The sequence below is a fragment of the Bos indicus genome, chromosome 6 (assembly GCF_029378745.1).
Source record: "Bos indicus isolate NIAB-ARS_2022 breed Sahiwal x Tharparkar chromosome 6, NIAB-ARS_B.indTharparkar_mat_pri_1.0, whole genome shotgun sequence".
NCBI lineage: Eukaryota > Metazoa > Chordata > Mammalia > Artiodactyla > Bovidae > Bos > Bos indicus.
The window spans coordinates 104953213-104967020 of record NC_091765.1 but is presented as its reverse complement, the minus strand read 5'-3'; the positions used below and the strand labels follow the sequence as shown (position 1 = coordinate 104967020).

General features: G+C 56.8%; 2 protein-coding genes across 2 annotated transcripts; both read left to right on the top strand.

Moving 5' to 3' along the window:
- The first annotated feature begins 2020 nt into the window (after positions 1–2020).
- Positions 2021–5452, top strand: LOC109560669 (uncharacterized). Its single transcript, XM_070790748.1, has 5 exons — positions 2021–2090; positions 2238–2323; positions 3813–4072; positions 4443–4650; positions 4843–5452. Exons 1-4 carry the CDS (start codon positions 2021–2023, stop codon positions 4642–4644), a joined length of 618 nt encoding a protein of 205 aa, XP_070646849.1. The 3' UTR covers positions 4645–4650; positions 4843–5452.
- Positions 5453–5559: 107 nt separating this feature from the next.
- Positions 5560–9855, top strand: MSX1 (msh homeobox 1). The gene is made up of 2 exons (XM_019963087.2): positions 5560–6251; positions 8648–9855. The coding sequence occupies exons 1-2, from the start codon at positions 5783–5785 to the stop codon at positions 9088–9090; spliced, it is 912 nt and encodes a 303-aa protein (XP_019818646.2). The 5' UTR covers positions 5560–5782; the 3' UTR covers positions 9091–9855.
- Positions 9856–13808: the final 3953 nt, after the last annotated feature.

Here is a 13808-nt window from a genome sequence, read left to right as displayed (position 1 = left end):
CCATCCCACGTCCTCCTGCAGGAGAGGAAATGGCAAGCCCTGAGGAAGGCTCCAGACCCCCCAGCCCATCCCGGATGCCTCAGATGTGCTCAAAGCGCTGGGAACCTGCCACAGTGCGGTGGAGTCCCGCGGTGTGGCGTCTTCCGGAGGGCCAACAGCGTTATCTGAACTGAGGAACAGAGTACCTATTTTAAATCCGACAAATCGAGGCTCAGGAAAAAAAAAAAAAAAAAGTCCTCGGCCTTTGGTTGGTGTATCAGCTCGCAGCCCAGATGTCTTTTTTCTGAAAGACCTGAGATTCTCTACATTTAATAAATTCATGGGAAAACTGGACAGTTTTCAAAATTCTAGAAGGCGGTGGGCCGCAGGAGAGAAGTGTAGTAAGTGATGGACCAAAACCCATTTCTCGGATTGAGGGAGGCAGTGTCATTAAGTCCTAACAGCACCCTCTGGGTTTTAGAGCATCTCCTCTTTTGAAAGCTCCCTGAGAGAGACTGCCACAGAGTGAAGAGTGGATTCGGGGCTCAGACCCACCCGTGTCCAGATCCTGGCGCCACTACTACCTAGCTGTGTGACCCTGGGCAAGATACTTAGCCTCTCTGATTCTATTCTCTCATCTGGAAATAGTGGGAAAGCCTGTAATAATACCTATCTCCCAAAGTAAAGAGGATTAAATCAGATAAAGTTTGTGAAACCTCTGACAAGAGTCCTGACACCCAGCTCAAAAAAAGTCAATTCTTTTCCTTCCACTTCTTCCAACCCCCTGCCCCTCCAGGCCCCTGCTGGAACTGAGATGGGGCCCTCGGTGGAAAGCCTGGAGGTGGGGGTTAGAGGGGGCGGGAAGGGCGAACCTTCTTTAGCCCAGGGTGGAAGAGCCAGGATGGAAGATGTTTGGTCGGCCCCTGGAGCCTCGGGGTCTGCCTGACATCTCTGGGCTTAAATAACCGTGCGCCTTTGTTATTCATCGGCAGCAAAGTGGTTCGTTACGCCTGATTGGTCTAATTGCTTTGAAATGGGATATATTATCTATAATTATAGAGCTCTAGGAGGAGCCGGCCGGCCTCCGCTTTCATCTTCTCCAAGTGCACCCTCATGTCGCGATCACATTAATTTGGGCCATTTGAAAGGGGGGCCCACTCTCTCCCCCGCAGATCTACACCCCTCACCCTCTTCCGAATTTAAAGACACAAGGAAGCCCAGGCCCGATCTGGAGGAAAGAAGCAAGGGGGAGGGGATGGAAGGGCGGGAAGGGGAAGAAGCAGGGAGTCGGACTTGTCGATTTCTCTCTGGCGCCGGGTAAAATGCACTGCACTTGGGCAGTTCCACTGCACAAGTGGGGCCCGCTTAAGCGGAGGAATAGCAAGAAGAAGAAAATATTTTTTACAACCAGTTTTTTTTTTTTTTACTTCGAATTAAAAAGGGCACCAAAACTCTTAAAAGGCGTAAGTTCTGTCCAGGTCCCAGGCAAGCAGAAAGCTTTTTTTGCTCCGCATCTGTGCTGCGGATATTCAGGCAATAGCTGAAGATTCCCTGGAGTTCTGAGCTCTCCAGTGTCTTTCTCTGGAAAGCTGTAACTCTTCCCAAAGGATTCCATCAGTGACTCCCAGTTTCCCAAACCTCTGACTCCCAGCCGCTCACTTCTAGGAGACAGAGGCCAATAGGCGGGAGAACTGGGGTCGGGAGGCCCCCCTCCGCAGGTTGGGGGATCCCCTGGTCGGGCTTTCTGTCTACTTGTCAACCCGCCTCCATCCCCATGACAAAATACCCCCACCCCCGTCCCCCTCCATCGCCCTCCTGAAGATTGGTGAATTCCCACCAAAATAAATCGTTCCGGGTAATCGGTTTTCATAGCACATTCATTCTATTAAAGAGGACTGTTTGGGGCTCGCTAATTGCCGGGGGATCCCACTGAGCTGCACATTTTTAAAAAATGCACGCGGGACTCCTGGGTCGAGGCCACAAAATGCATTGGGAAACGGGGGAGGGGGCATAAACAAAAACCCGACGGAGGTGACAACGAATGCCAGAAGTGAGGGATCTTGCTGCGGGCTCTTCGAACCCGCAGCGCCAACACCCAGATAAAGACGGCGGTCTCTAAGACGGGATGCCTAGCCAAAGGAATCTTTGCCCACAAGGAGGCGGGGGCGGGGGGGGGGTGTGTGTGCTAAAAACACCACTTTTCCTCGGCCGCCACACAGTCCTATAAAATAGGCGTGGGGGGGGGGGGGGGTATTGAGGGAGAGAAAGGGGAAGAGCACCACCACCACCAGTTGCCCAGAGAGTGGCTGCAGGACAAGCCGTCTTTAGGATCCGAAACGTGGAGGTGCTCCCATCTGGGGCGCGGGGAGTGCTTTAAGATATCCGGGAACAAGGGGAGAAGGAGCGAGGCTGGAGGGGAGGGGAGCGGAGTGCGACAGCATGGAAGCCGAACGCCAGTCCCCGAGCTTTATCTGCGGCGAGCCAGCCCTGCCCTTGCCAGGCATGAATTACAGCCCGGCTTTCTGGGCTGCCGCGGCCACGCCGAGAAATGCAGGCAGTAGAAGCGCCTGGGGGCTAGTGCTGGCGGCGAGATAACAGGCGCAGCCCCCCGGCCCTGTCAGCTCTTGGAAACCGCCAACCGGGAAATCCGAAAAGGCCCAGACAAAAAATCAACGCAGAGAAGGCGCTCTCTCACTGCCCCCAACGTGTGCCCTTCCTTCCTCGGGAACCACACGCCCCGGGAGACAGATATTTTGTTCCTTTTCTCAAAGTCCCTTCTCTGAGACTGTGGGCATCGTTTCCGCTACCCCGCAGCCCAGGGGCGGATCGGTGGAAGATCCCGGCGCGATTTCGAGCACGGATTCCACATGGAATCCACGGCTCTGCACCCCTTTTCCTCCGCAGACATCCTTCCCGCCGTTTCCGTGCCAGAGGAGACACGAACCCAGTCCGAACCTAAAAAAAAGAGGCCCTGGGGTTCGGGCCGGGCTCGCGAAACCCAGGGGCCGGCGGCAGGGCCCTGGGCTGCGGGTGCAGGCAGTTTGCTCCCAGGAGGCGGGGGCGCGCGACTTCAAGGGCCCCTGCGCCGGCTGCTGCCTTTGATCGGGCCGCCGCTGGCGCCTAAAAACAACATCCTCGTCTGCCTATTAGGCGCGCTGAGGGATCGTGACAGATTGTTTATCCCCGCAATTAGCGATGCGGCCCTTCTCCCGCCGCCCGGCCGTCCGGTCCGCGGCCTGGCCTGGACTGGCTGCGCCGGCCAGACACAGTTTTGAGCCCCCTCTGCGCCTCGCGCCTGCACTTTCGGGGTTCGAGCCCCAGGTCCGCCCTAAAGCCCTAAAGCAGGGGGTGGTGGTGGTGGTGGTGGTGGTGGTCTTATCTGGCGGACTCCAAGGGGGTCCTCCTTTGAAGTTGTTTTTACTGGTGTGCATTTTCTAGTGAGAAAGTTCTGAGATATAGTAGATTCTCAAAGTGATCTGGAAGCCAAACTTGTTGAGATGGGAGCCAAGGGCGGAACAAAAGCAAGTCCCAACAGAAAGTCGCACTGATCAATTTGAAAAGGTTGACCTAAACAACTTAGGGGCCTCGGTTGTCTCTCCCTCTTGAACCCTAATGCAGAATAACATTCCCACGTGCCTGTTGTCCTAGGGAGAGTTTAATTGGAAATGCGGGTGATAGAAGTTGGTCATCCCGACTGGGAGCCTCGCTGAGTGTCAGTTCCTATAGTTCTAAAGTGGGAGTATATGTCCTTTTATCCTTGAACCCTCAAGCAAACCTCCGGGGCCTAGGTTTCCTGGCCTGGAAGAAGGACTCTATTCTCCTGTCTCCCCCAGGGGTCCCCTGTCTTTAGAGAGGCCGCAACGGTGCGCCGCGCCTCCAGCTGGGCCAGACGCGAGCTGGAGGCCCTAAACCCTGCCCAGGGCTTGGGAGTGCAGGAGGTCTGCAGAGGCGGCGTGAATTTCACAGACGCGAGGATATTCCCTAACCCGCCCCAGGCCTTAAACGTCGTGGAGCCTGCGGACTTCTGCGAGGCTGCCAATCTCCCCGGCGTTTGCATCCCGACCCCTTCCGCCAGACCCCGGACGCCGTCCAGGTAATAAAGTTCCCGCTCTAGTAATTCATTTTCCTTAATCTGGACGCCCCTAATCTACAGCTTTTATTGCGCCCAGTTAAAAGGCGAGGGAATTCGCTGTCCCTCCGCGGTCGGATAATTACCCCTAAATGGCCACAGCAGCCCCTTGTGTTTCCTGGAGATTAGAACCCCGCAGCCATCAATGGCCGGTGCCGGTGAGCCGCCAATCACCGCCGCCAGCTCCCGGGGAGCCGCCGGCCTGGGCCCCGGGATAAGAGGCCATAAAGAGGAGGCGCAGAAAACAGCGGAGCCACGATCCGAGTTTGTGTAGATCTTACGTCTCCGCACACCGCCCCCCCCCCAACTCATGTTCCCCTCTTTTTTTAAACAGCAAAAATAAAAATCACGTTTCCTCCGAAATTGGCAGCATAAAAGTTCTCATACCCAGCGTGGAGGATCCGTCCCTGGGAGTGTCCTCATTTCTTCGCCCTCTCTCCCAAATGTACCACCACACCTCCCTAACCCCCCAAGATCAGATCCAGAGATGGAGAATTATCATTGTTTCTGCGGACACGCGATCGAGGTCACATTAAGGCCAGGTTAGTGTTTTGGGGTCGTTTCTGTTGGTTTTATATTCAGTAACTTCTTTATCAAAATGACCGGCCTTCCCCCAGCCGGTAGCCAGTATAGGTGTTGTAATCCCACCCCACCCCCACCCCTAAAGTTCACAGCGAGAAACTCGATTATGCATTCCAGATAACATAATGCAATCTTATTCTTAACATCCGTAGCACCACGCCAAAGTGGCTTCTTAGGCAAACTTCAGTCCAGCACTTCGAAGACAAAGGCCCACTTACACGCAGAGGTAAAGTTTTGAAGATTGAAACAGAAGAAAATGAAGGTGTTTACAGAATACATTAATGTTATGTCTTTCTACTATAATAAATAAGCCTGCAGGTTTTTTTTTTTTAAACTATAAAAAGAATATACAAGAAATGACTTCAACTCCAATTACCGTGGTAAGGAGGGGGAACCATCCTCTACTATCCACTAGGGAGAAACACACACCAGCAGCTGACACAACAGAAAGGTAAGGGGGAGGCAGGAGAGAAACAGGAAAGGAATAGAGAAAAAAAGGGAGAAGTTGGAAAGAAGGGAGATAAGGCAAAGGGAGGAAGGGGGTAGAGCAGAAGAGTAGCATAAAGCACAAGGGGAAGTCCCCCAGGAACACAAAAAAATAAGAGACCCAGGGGGACCCACACAGGGACAGGCGGCACGGGCTGTAGCTTGGAGGAAAGTTTTTCCGGCGCCCACTCCCCTCCTCTGCCCTCCTGGGGCCTGGGCCCAGCCCCACGCGCCCCGAGGCCCAGCGCGCCTCGGGGCAAGTCCGCCCGAGCGGGGCCCAATGGATCGCGCCGGACCCTCCCCCTCGCGCGCTGATTGGCCGCCGCCGCGCTGGCCTCGCCTTATTAACAAGTTCTCTGGGGAGCGGCGGCCCGACCCGGAGCCGGCTGGTGAGCCCGAGAACTCCGCCTGCGCGGCGGCGCCAGCGGATAACCAGGCCCGGAGCGCCGGAGCTGGCCTTCTGGGAAGGGGCGGGAGGCGCGCGCGGTAGAGCCCGCCCGGCCAGGGCCCCGGACGCTCCAAGAGGCCGACCGCGCTCCCAGCACGCCCGAAGCTCATGCCCGGCGGCTGGCCGGAGCTGCGGCTGGAGGGGTGGCCCGGCTCTGCATGGCCCCGGCTGCTGACATGACTTCTTTGCCACTCGGTGTCAAAGTGGAGGACTCCGCCTTCGGCAAGCCGGCGGGGGGCGGCGGAGGCCAGACCCCCAGCACCACCGCGGCCACGGCGGCCGCTATGGGCGCAGACGAGGAGGGGGCCAAGCCCAAAGTGTCCCCTTCGCTCCTGCCCTTCAGCGTGGAGGCGCTCATGGCCGATCACAGGAAGCCCGGGGCGAAGGACAGCGTCCTGGCGGCCTCGGAGGGCGCACAGGCGGCGGGCGGCTCCGCGCAGCCTCTAGGTGCCCGGCCGGGGTCGTTGGGCGCCCCGGATGCGCCGTCCTCGCCGCGACCGCTCGGCCATTTCTCGGTGGGAGGACTCCTCAAACTGCCAGAAGATGCGCTCGTCAAAGCCGAGAGCCCCGAGAAACCCGAGAGGACCCCGTGGATGCAGAATCCCCGCTTCTCCCCGCCCCCGTCCAGTGAGTAGCCAGAACCCAGGCTGCGGGGGAGGGGGCCGGCGGGGTTGTGGGACCCGAGGGCGCCAGGCCGCGCTCCGGCGCCTGTTTGTCTCCGGCGTCTGCGTACCTGCGGCCGGGTACCTGGAACCGGTGCTGCAGATGAGTGGTCGCGGAGCACGGGGCGGGGGGGCGTCGACGCCTCTCCCCACTCCCACCCAGGAAGAGGGTTCGAGGCCTGGCCCAGGCCCAGCTCTCGGTCCACCTTCTCGGGCTTCTCGCCTTGTCCAAGCGACGCTGCGGGTAGGAGTTCACTTGTAGGACACGGGTGTCTGGGCACCATCTCCTCGGGCCCCCACCAAACGACCCCAGGAGTCTCGGCTGGCTCCTCTGTCAGAGCCTAAGCCCTGTTACTTCGCCGTTACCCCAACGGGTGGGTTCGAAGAGTGCGGGACATCTTTCCAGAGCAGAGTTTCACTTTCTCATCGTGGAAGCCTAGTGCGCCCCCCTCCCCTTCTCCACGTCCACCCACCAGAGTATTTCTTTGCCCACTGTGTTTCCGAAGCTCTTGCAAAATCCCCCCTCCCCCGCCCCCTTCGTGTTTCAGGTGGATACTTGGTGCTCAGGGTGGATGGATCATGTAGGGGGAGGAGGCGAAGCGCTCAGGTTCCAGTGGAGGGGGCGGGGCACCAAGTCAATTAGTGGGAGGCGCCCCCTCCAACATGATCTGGAGCTCCCAAATGTCTCGGGCTGGGTGGTGCAAGCGGACTCCAGCCGCCAAAGACCCCTTTGGGGTCGTTCCGAGGCCTCGCGGGCCACCGGGCTTCTCTGCCCAGCGAACACACTCGGAGATATTTCAGGAGCACGGGAAATTCCCAAGTTTTCCTCGTTTCCTCCGATTATTTGGTGCGGCATAATAGCAACCCGAATTCAATGGCGTGATGCTGAGGAATGATTTTTATCGGGGGATTAAACGTCTTTGAAAGGCTAGCCCCTCCCTGGGCCTAATGGCCGGAGAAGGTGGCCTAGCGCTGGGCTGTTAACTACCGAAGGGTGTGACGTTTCCCTCGGCGCCCGCCCCTCGGGTGGCCCGGCGGAAAACGAGTCGGGGGCCAACTGCTTCCCGGACTCCCAATGGTCTCGACCAGGGAAGAAGGGGGGATGTTAGCACCAGTTTTCGTTTGACTCACATCCTGGTGGCCTGAGAGCCCAGAGGATCATCTTTTTTTTTTTTTTTTTAAAGCATTCCAAAAAGAAAATTGCATAATTAGGCAAAACCCGTCTGGTGAAAACATTCTCTAGATTTGAATTCATTTCTCCCCCAGTGAAGCTGCTGCGTAGGCAAAGCGTCCCTTCCAGGACTTAAGAATTCTTTTCAGGCCTGGGTTCTGACCCAAAGTCGGGGTGATCTCTGTTGTCCTGGGAATAATTGTGTTCCACGTTTTTAACTAGGCGGCAGCTGCTGGGTGTGGCAGGCGTTGACTCGCCCAGCCGACCCTGTCCAGGGCCGCGTGAGCCCTCTGCCAAGGTGTTCTCACCGCCCATCCTTGAGGGTATATTTTGAAGCCATAAGTAAAAAGGCAGCTGGGCACCAGCAGCGTTGATCTCTGTGGACTGGAGCACTGGTCGAGGAGAAGCCATTGCATTCTGCCCATAACAGGCACACGTATGAGAGAGACCAGAGGCCAAGGAGCTGGGTGTGGAACAGGCCTAAAACACAATTGGAACAATCATAAGAAAAAGCCCCGTTAAAAGCAAGCCCCAGACTGTGGCACATTTTTATATTTGAGATTCGGCTATGGTGTGACATCCGGGGTTGCTCCACCTCTGGTCAGCGAGGCCCGAGCTTAGAATAGGCACTAAGTCCTGCCCGACTCTTTGCGACCCCATGGACCACACTGTTATAAGTGAAAGAGTGTGGGATTGGGAGATACGGATTTTCAGCCACAGAACGGCGTATCCCCAGGCGCTGAGCACTTAGTGGGCACAGATGATAAATGTTTAGCCAACGCCTAAAATTAAATATGATCTCGGGTGCAGGGCCTCTTTCTGCGCATTTCTTGTCCTGTTAATATCCACCCGTCCCAACCTGAGTGGTGGTGGGAGAAAGCCTTCCTAAGCAGCCACTTAGATTTAAGGGCTGTTTACCTCTTCCCAATTATATCTGGCTTTGAACACGGCTGAGCTTTACCTGGAAGCTTCGTTTCCTCATTTGCAAAAGGTAGACAAGAACGTCTACCCTGTGGGCCGGCGGTGGGAGCTGGAGAAGACATTTTCCAAGTGCCGCTCCAGGAGGGCGCCTGGCGCCTAAGTGCTCGACGCAAATGAATAGCGGGCGTTGTTATTATTATTCCCACTTCGGGGCGGATGGCGCTCCACTTTCTTAACCCTCTGCATTTCTCTCTCTTTCGGCCCCTCAGGGCGGCTGAGCCCTCCGGCCTGCACCCTGCGCAAGCACAAGACCAACCGCAAGCCGCGGACGCCCTTCACCACCGCCCAGCTGCTGGCGCTGGAGCGCAAGTTCCGCCAGAAGCAGTACCTGTCCATCGCCGAGCGCGCCGAGTTCTCCAGTTCGCTCAGCCTCACCGAGACGCAGGTGAAGATCTGGTTTCAGAACCGCCGCGCCAAGGCCAAGAGACTGCAGGAGGCCGAGCTGGAGAAGCTGAAGATGGCCGCTAAACCCATGTTGCCCCCCGCAGCCTTCGGCCTCTCCTTCCCACTGGGAGGCCCTGCCGCCGTAGCAGCCGCCGCGGGCGCCTCGCTCTACGGGGCCTCTGGCCCTTTCCAGCGCGCCGCGCTGCCCGTGGCGCCCGTGGGACTCTACACAGCCCACGTGGGCTACAGCATGTACCACCTGACATAGAAGGCCCAGGGTTGCCTACCTAGGGTGCCAGCCGATCCCTCCAGCAAGCAACAGGAGCCTTCCCACGAGGTGCTCCCCTGTTCAGCACCGCCTGGCACCTTCTCTTTAACCCCCACACTGCTCTGGTTTGTCCTCCGTTGCTACCGGAGTAAACTCTCTGAAGTCTGATTCCCTCCCCCAAAGTGGCTGGGAGGGCCCCATGACGCTCTTCTAGAAGCTAGATCTATCCCTTCGAGTTACAGATGGGGGAACTGAGGACAGAGAGGTTTCCAAAGGTATCCACAGTCCCCAGCAGAGTTAGTGGTTGGACCAGATCTAGAGGCCGTGCCTCCTGCGTGGCTGCCTCCTGTCCTAACACCTGGCAGGAAAAAGCACAGAGAAAATTCATGTTTGAAGATTTTGGAAATGAGAACAGTTGGGGAGAAAGAGAAGAACTTTGCAGGAGAGGCAGATCCTGGGTCTTGCCAACAGAAAACTTTAAAAGAACTTCAACAGTAAAACATTTGCTTTTTTGGGGGGGCGGGGGGAGTGATACACAGATGCGTGACAAAGGTAGGTTGAAGGGACCTCTCTCTTACCAGTACCAGAAAGAAATTGTAAAATAAAAATTAAAAACTTCTGTTTCTATTTAACAGTACATTTGGGTGGCTCTCAAGATTCCCTTTGGAAGGGATTGTTGTAATATACTGTATATTTGAAATTTTATTATCATTTATATTATAGCTATATTTGTTAAATAAATTAATTTTAAGCTACAAGAAATTATCTCATTCGTTTAGTCTTAATTTTACTCCTTGCCATCTCTTCAGATTTGGTTGCTTTTCAGTTTGGTGGTAGTTGGTGCCAGCAACTTTTCAAAGGTGACAACAATATTCAGGGACAGAGGGGTTGCCTTTTTGAACACACAGGACAGATCTGCCTTAGCAAAGTCAAGTGGAGAATTGAAGCAATTACCTTGGATAATTAGGCTCAATTTTCCAATTCACTTTAAGCTGAAATCGACACTTGTTCAGGCGACCCATAACCGAGTCTTTTCTTTTCTCTCCCCTTTTAACCCGTCTATGAAAACAAAGAGAATCACCCAAATGGTTTGATGACTGCAGACAGCTAATCCAGACAATTCCCACCCCCGCAAACCTGTTTTTCCCACAGGAGGCCAGGTGGGGGATGGAGAGGCATCGTTTCCCTTCTCTTAAATCACCCGCCGCTGTGGCCAGTGTAGACGCAGTTTGAGGAACTAATTTTGAGGCTGCCAGAATGTGAGTGCCTTCACACTCCCTATTACGACCCCTTTAAAAATTGTTTGCTGAAAACGCAGGGCAGCCATACACTAAGCGCCGTGGGGTGTCCTTTGTATGAGGCTTGCCTACAAACTAGGTTTTTCTTTCATATAGTAGGTTATATTCAGGCTACCAGGAGAATATATTTGAACAAGCGCCAAGTTTAGCCTTCCGGGGGCAATTTTGCTAGCATGTTGAAGGCAGAAAAGGATCTCTAGTAAATAAAGCCTACTATGTTCCAGGAGCCGCTCTGTTCTCCTTCGAGTTGGGGGCCCTGACTTAATTCTCACCAGATCAGGGCTCCCCGCTCACCTCCACCTCTGTCCGGCTGTGGGGGCGTCTCCAAATTTCACGACAGGGCAGCCCCGGGCGGCCTTTTCGAGGAGGAAGCCAGGAGACCAAGGGCTGTCAGAACCCGAAGTACCTGACGTTGGACACGGGGAGGATAGACATCTCTGCAGATAAGAGACCGGCTATGGTGTGGGGAGGAAACCTGGGGCTCACTACGCGGTTTCTAGCCCCAGGTGGAGGTTGGCCTCGGAATTCCAAGAGAGATCGGGGTGGTTCGCAGCCACCCAGGGCGGGCTCTCAGCTGGTGCCGGCGAGTTCCGAGGTACCCTGCGTCCTGGATCCTTCGATCTACGTAGCTCTGACAAAGGCTCTGTCCCGCGGATGGGGCTACAGTCGAACTTGTCACCACTCCCTTCCCTAAGAAAAGAAAGTTCCAATGATCAGGCAGTCGGGGGTGGGGGTGGTGGTCTCCGGCCTCTGGGTCAACAAGCATGGCCCGAATTGGTCCTCTTCATCCCCAAGAGAGGGGAGTGATACTTAAAAATGTCTCAGACTCCGGCGCCCACGCGGCCCCTTAAAAGCGCTTAGGTACATCACTATTTCTTGCAGACACGGAAAGAATGTTTACCCCCCGTATAAACTCAACATCCCGAGTGACCTCGCGCGGGACACCCGGGCTTCCACAAATCTGAGTTCCTTTCTGAAACTCCCCCGGCCACTCTCCTATACTGGGGGTTTGTACTAAACTTTTCAGAGAAACCCGTTGGTTGATGTCCGCTGCCTGACTCTGCGTAGGGAAGATCACTCTATTCCTCAGTTTCCTCATCTGCGAAATGGGCCTGGGAATCCTTCCCTTGTCCCCGGGATTTTGGGGACGTGTTAACGAGCTACTGCGCGGGAGGGCGCCCCGGTTATGTCGAGCAGAATTGAATCTTCTCAGCTCACGGTGCATCGGCCACACCGGAATGTTTTCCACGCGTGTGGGAGAGGGGAATGGCAGGGCGGGATCGGGTGTCTCCCGCGGCCCGAGCTCACCGGCCTCCTGGCTCCTCGAAACTTGGCAATTTAGGGTCGAGGCAAACTTAGAGCTACATAATTGCAGTAATGAGCAACGGCTCGAGCTCGGCAGACGCGCAGAGGCTCCAGCCTGGCGGTAGCTGCAGGCGAGGCGGGCGCGCCCCCATCCCCCACTCAGAGCCTCTGCTTGTTTGGAACCGACCGCCGCCCTGCGACCCCCGCCCGCGCCCGCCTGCGCGCGCGCCCCAGCCCTGCTGTGGGCCTTGGGTCTCTGTTTCCTTTCACTCCTATGTCCCCAGTTTTCCCCATTTTTGTTTTCTTTCGTTCAGCCCCTTCTTTGCACCGCTTTTTGTTTCTGGATTTCCTCCCTCGATAGGGCGTGCACACATAAGGTGCTCAATAAATGGTTGCTGGATCAGGAGGGTGCTCTGCTCTGGGGTGAGGACCTGAGACAGATTCAGCTGGGTCCGGCGGGAATTCGAGGCGAGGTGGGGGCACTGCCTCCCGTCCAGCCCAACCCTTGGAACGCAGTTGCTTGTTTATCAAGTGAGGACAGAGTGGGCTGGGGTTCCCGCGTCCGGTCCTCTACGGATCAATTTCCTTCCCCGGCAGGAAACTTGGGATCAATCACAACGGAGTCGCCACCTACCTCGTTTAGAGGTTGTGATGAAGGAGGAGCCAGCGCTTAATGCAGCCTACTGTGTGCTGAAATTCCGGAGGGCACCACCTTCTCTACGCTTCCCAACAAATTAAGATTTTTTGTTTTTTTAAACAAGGATCCAGAGAGGTTACGCGGTTTTTTCAAGGTCACACAGCCAATAAAGGGGAGAGCAGGGATTCCGAACACAGATTCCACTCGGGGATCCACGCTTTTCCGGTACTGCCCGGCTCCCTTTCGTTGAGGGTCCCACAGTGCCGGGCCAGCAATTTGGGTCTGGGAAAGCCCGCCCCTCAGAACTCGGGCCCTGGCTCTCCGAATTTAACTCCTTCTAGCCCTGACCCTTGGGGATCAGGAGGGACACCTCACCTGCCCTGCACAATGTCTGTGAAGGCGTTTTCGTTGTGTTGGGGAGGAGACATAAGTCTCGGTCAGCAAAAACTCCGCTTCTGACCGCTCCGGCGAGACCAAAGCCCATGGCGCGGAAGCCAGTGAACTGAGATTAGGGGGCGGCAGGGGACCTGGGACGCTCCTAGCTGTGGTTGCAGGTCGGCGGGGCCTGGGCGGTCAGGGACTCTGCGAGGCTGGAGAGGGGCTGGAGAGCGCGCGCTAAGACCGCCTGGTGCGAGGGTTCCCTTCTCCGCTCTCTGACCCGCGGCGGAAGGCCCAGCTAGCTCAGGAGACTCAGTGAAGACATTTACGAAGCACGAGGCCGGAGCCTTGAGTGCGAGTCCCACAGCCCATGAGGCTGGTCCGGGCCGCGCACCGACCACTGCCCCTGAGTGACCCCCGGCGCGGAGGAGAGGCCGCCCCGGCCTCGGCAGGCGCCCCGCCTGGAGCCCTCGGGGGCGCAATGGGAAGCAGCAAGGAGAGGCCGCGGCCGCCTTTCAACTTGGCGGCTGGCGCCGGCCTGGCCGAGCCCCCGGGGCCGTGCGGCCTCCCCGGCTCCGTCCCCGCCCCTCTCAGCCGCTCACTCCGCGGCCGCGCAGGGACACTTCCCCAGCCCCGCCGCTGGCCGCCCGGGGAAACACCTTAACCTTCCCTCCGCCCCTGGTCCATCCTCCAGGGCACCCCGGCGTGCTCCCCACTCCAGACTCTGGGATTTCCTGCCGCTCCACTCAGCTCCCACTGCCGCACCCCTGCTCCACGCCTTCCGCGACCCTCTCATCACCCCGGCCGGCCTCCTCCGCAGCGCCCTCCCGCGGCCTCGGGGGCCCACAGCCCCTGCTCTGGCAGTGCTGGTTGCTGCCTGACGCCCGGCTAGGCGCCCTCGGCGATAGACAGCGCCTGCGCGCGCGCGCACGCGCGCAAGCATACGCGCAAGCACACACTCAGACATACAGCACAACACACATCTAACATACACAGAACTGACCCATGCAAGACATGTTACAACGAACGCTGACACCCAACACACATCAGATCAACCTTTGTCACACACACAGACAACTCGCACAAGTCACCAACCATGC

Excerpts from the sequence above, each read along its gene's own strand:
- LOC109560669 (XM_070790748.1), top strand. The coding sequence starts at position 2,021 with ATGCCAGAAGTGAGGGATCTTGCTGCGGGCTCTTCGAACCCGCAGCGC. Across the intron at positions 2,091-2,237 it reads ACACCCAGATAAAGACGGCG|GGAGAGAAAGGGGAAGAGCA; the intron begins GTCTCTAAGACG and ends GGGGGTATTGAG. Across the intron at positions 4,073-4,442 it reads AGACCCCGGACGCCGTCCAG|CAAAAATAAAAATCACGTTT; the intron begins GTAATAAAGTTC and ends TTTTTTAAACAG.
- MSX1 (XM_019963087.2), top strand. The coding sequence starts at position 5,783 with ATGGCCCCGGCTGCTGACATGACTTCTTTGCCACTCGGTGTCAAAGTG. Across the intron at positions 6,252-8,647 it reads CTTCTCCCCGCCCCCGTCCA|GGCGGCTGAGCCCTCCGGCC; the intron begins GTGAGTAGCCAG and ends TCGGCCCCTCAG.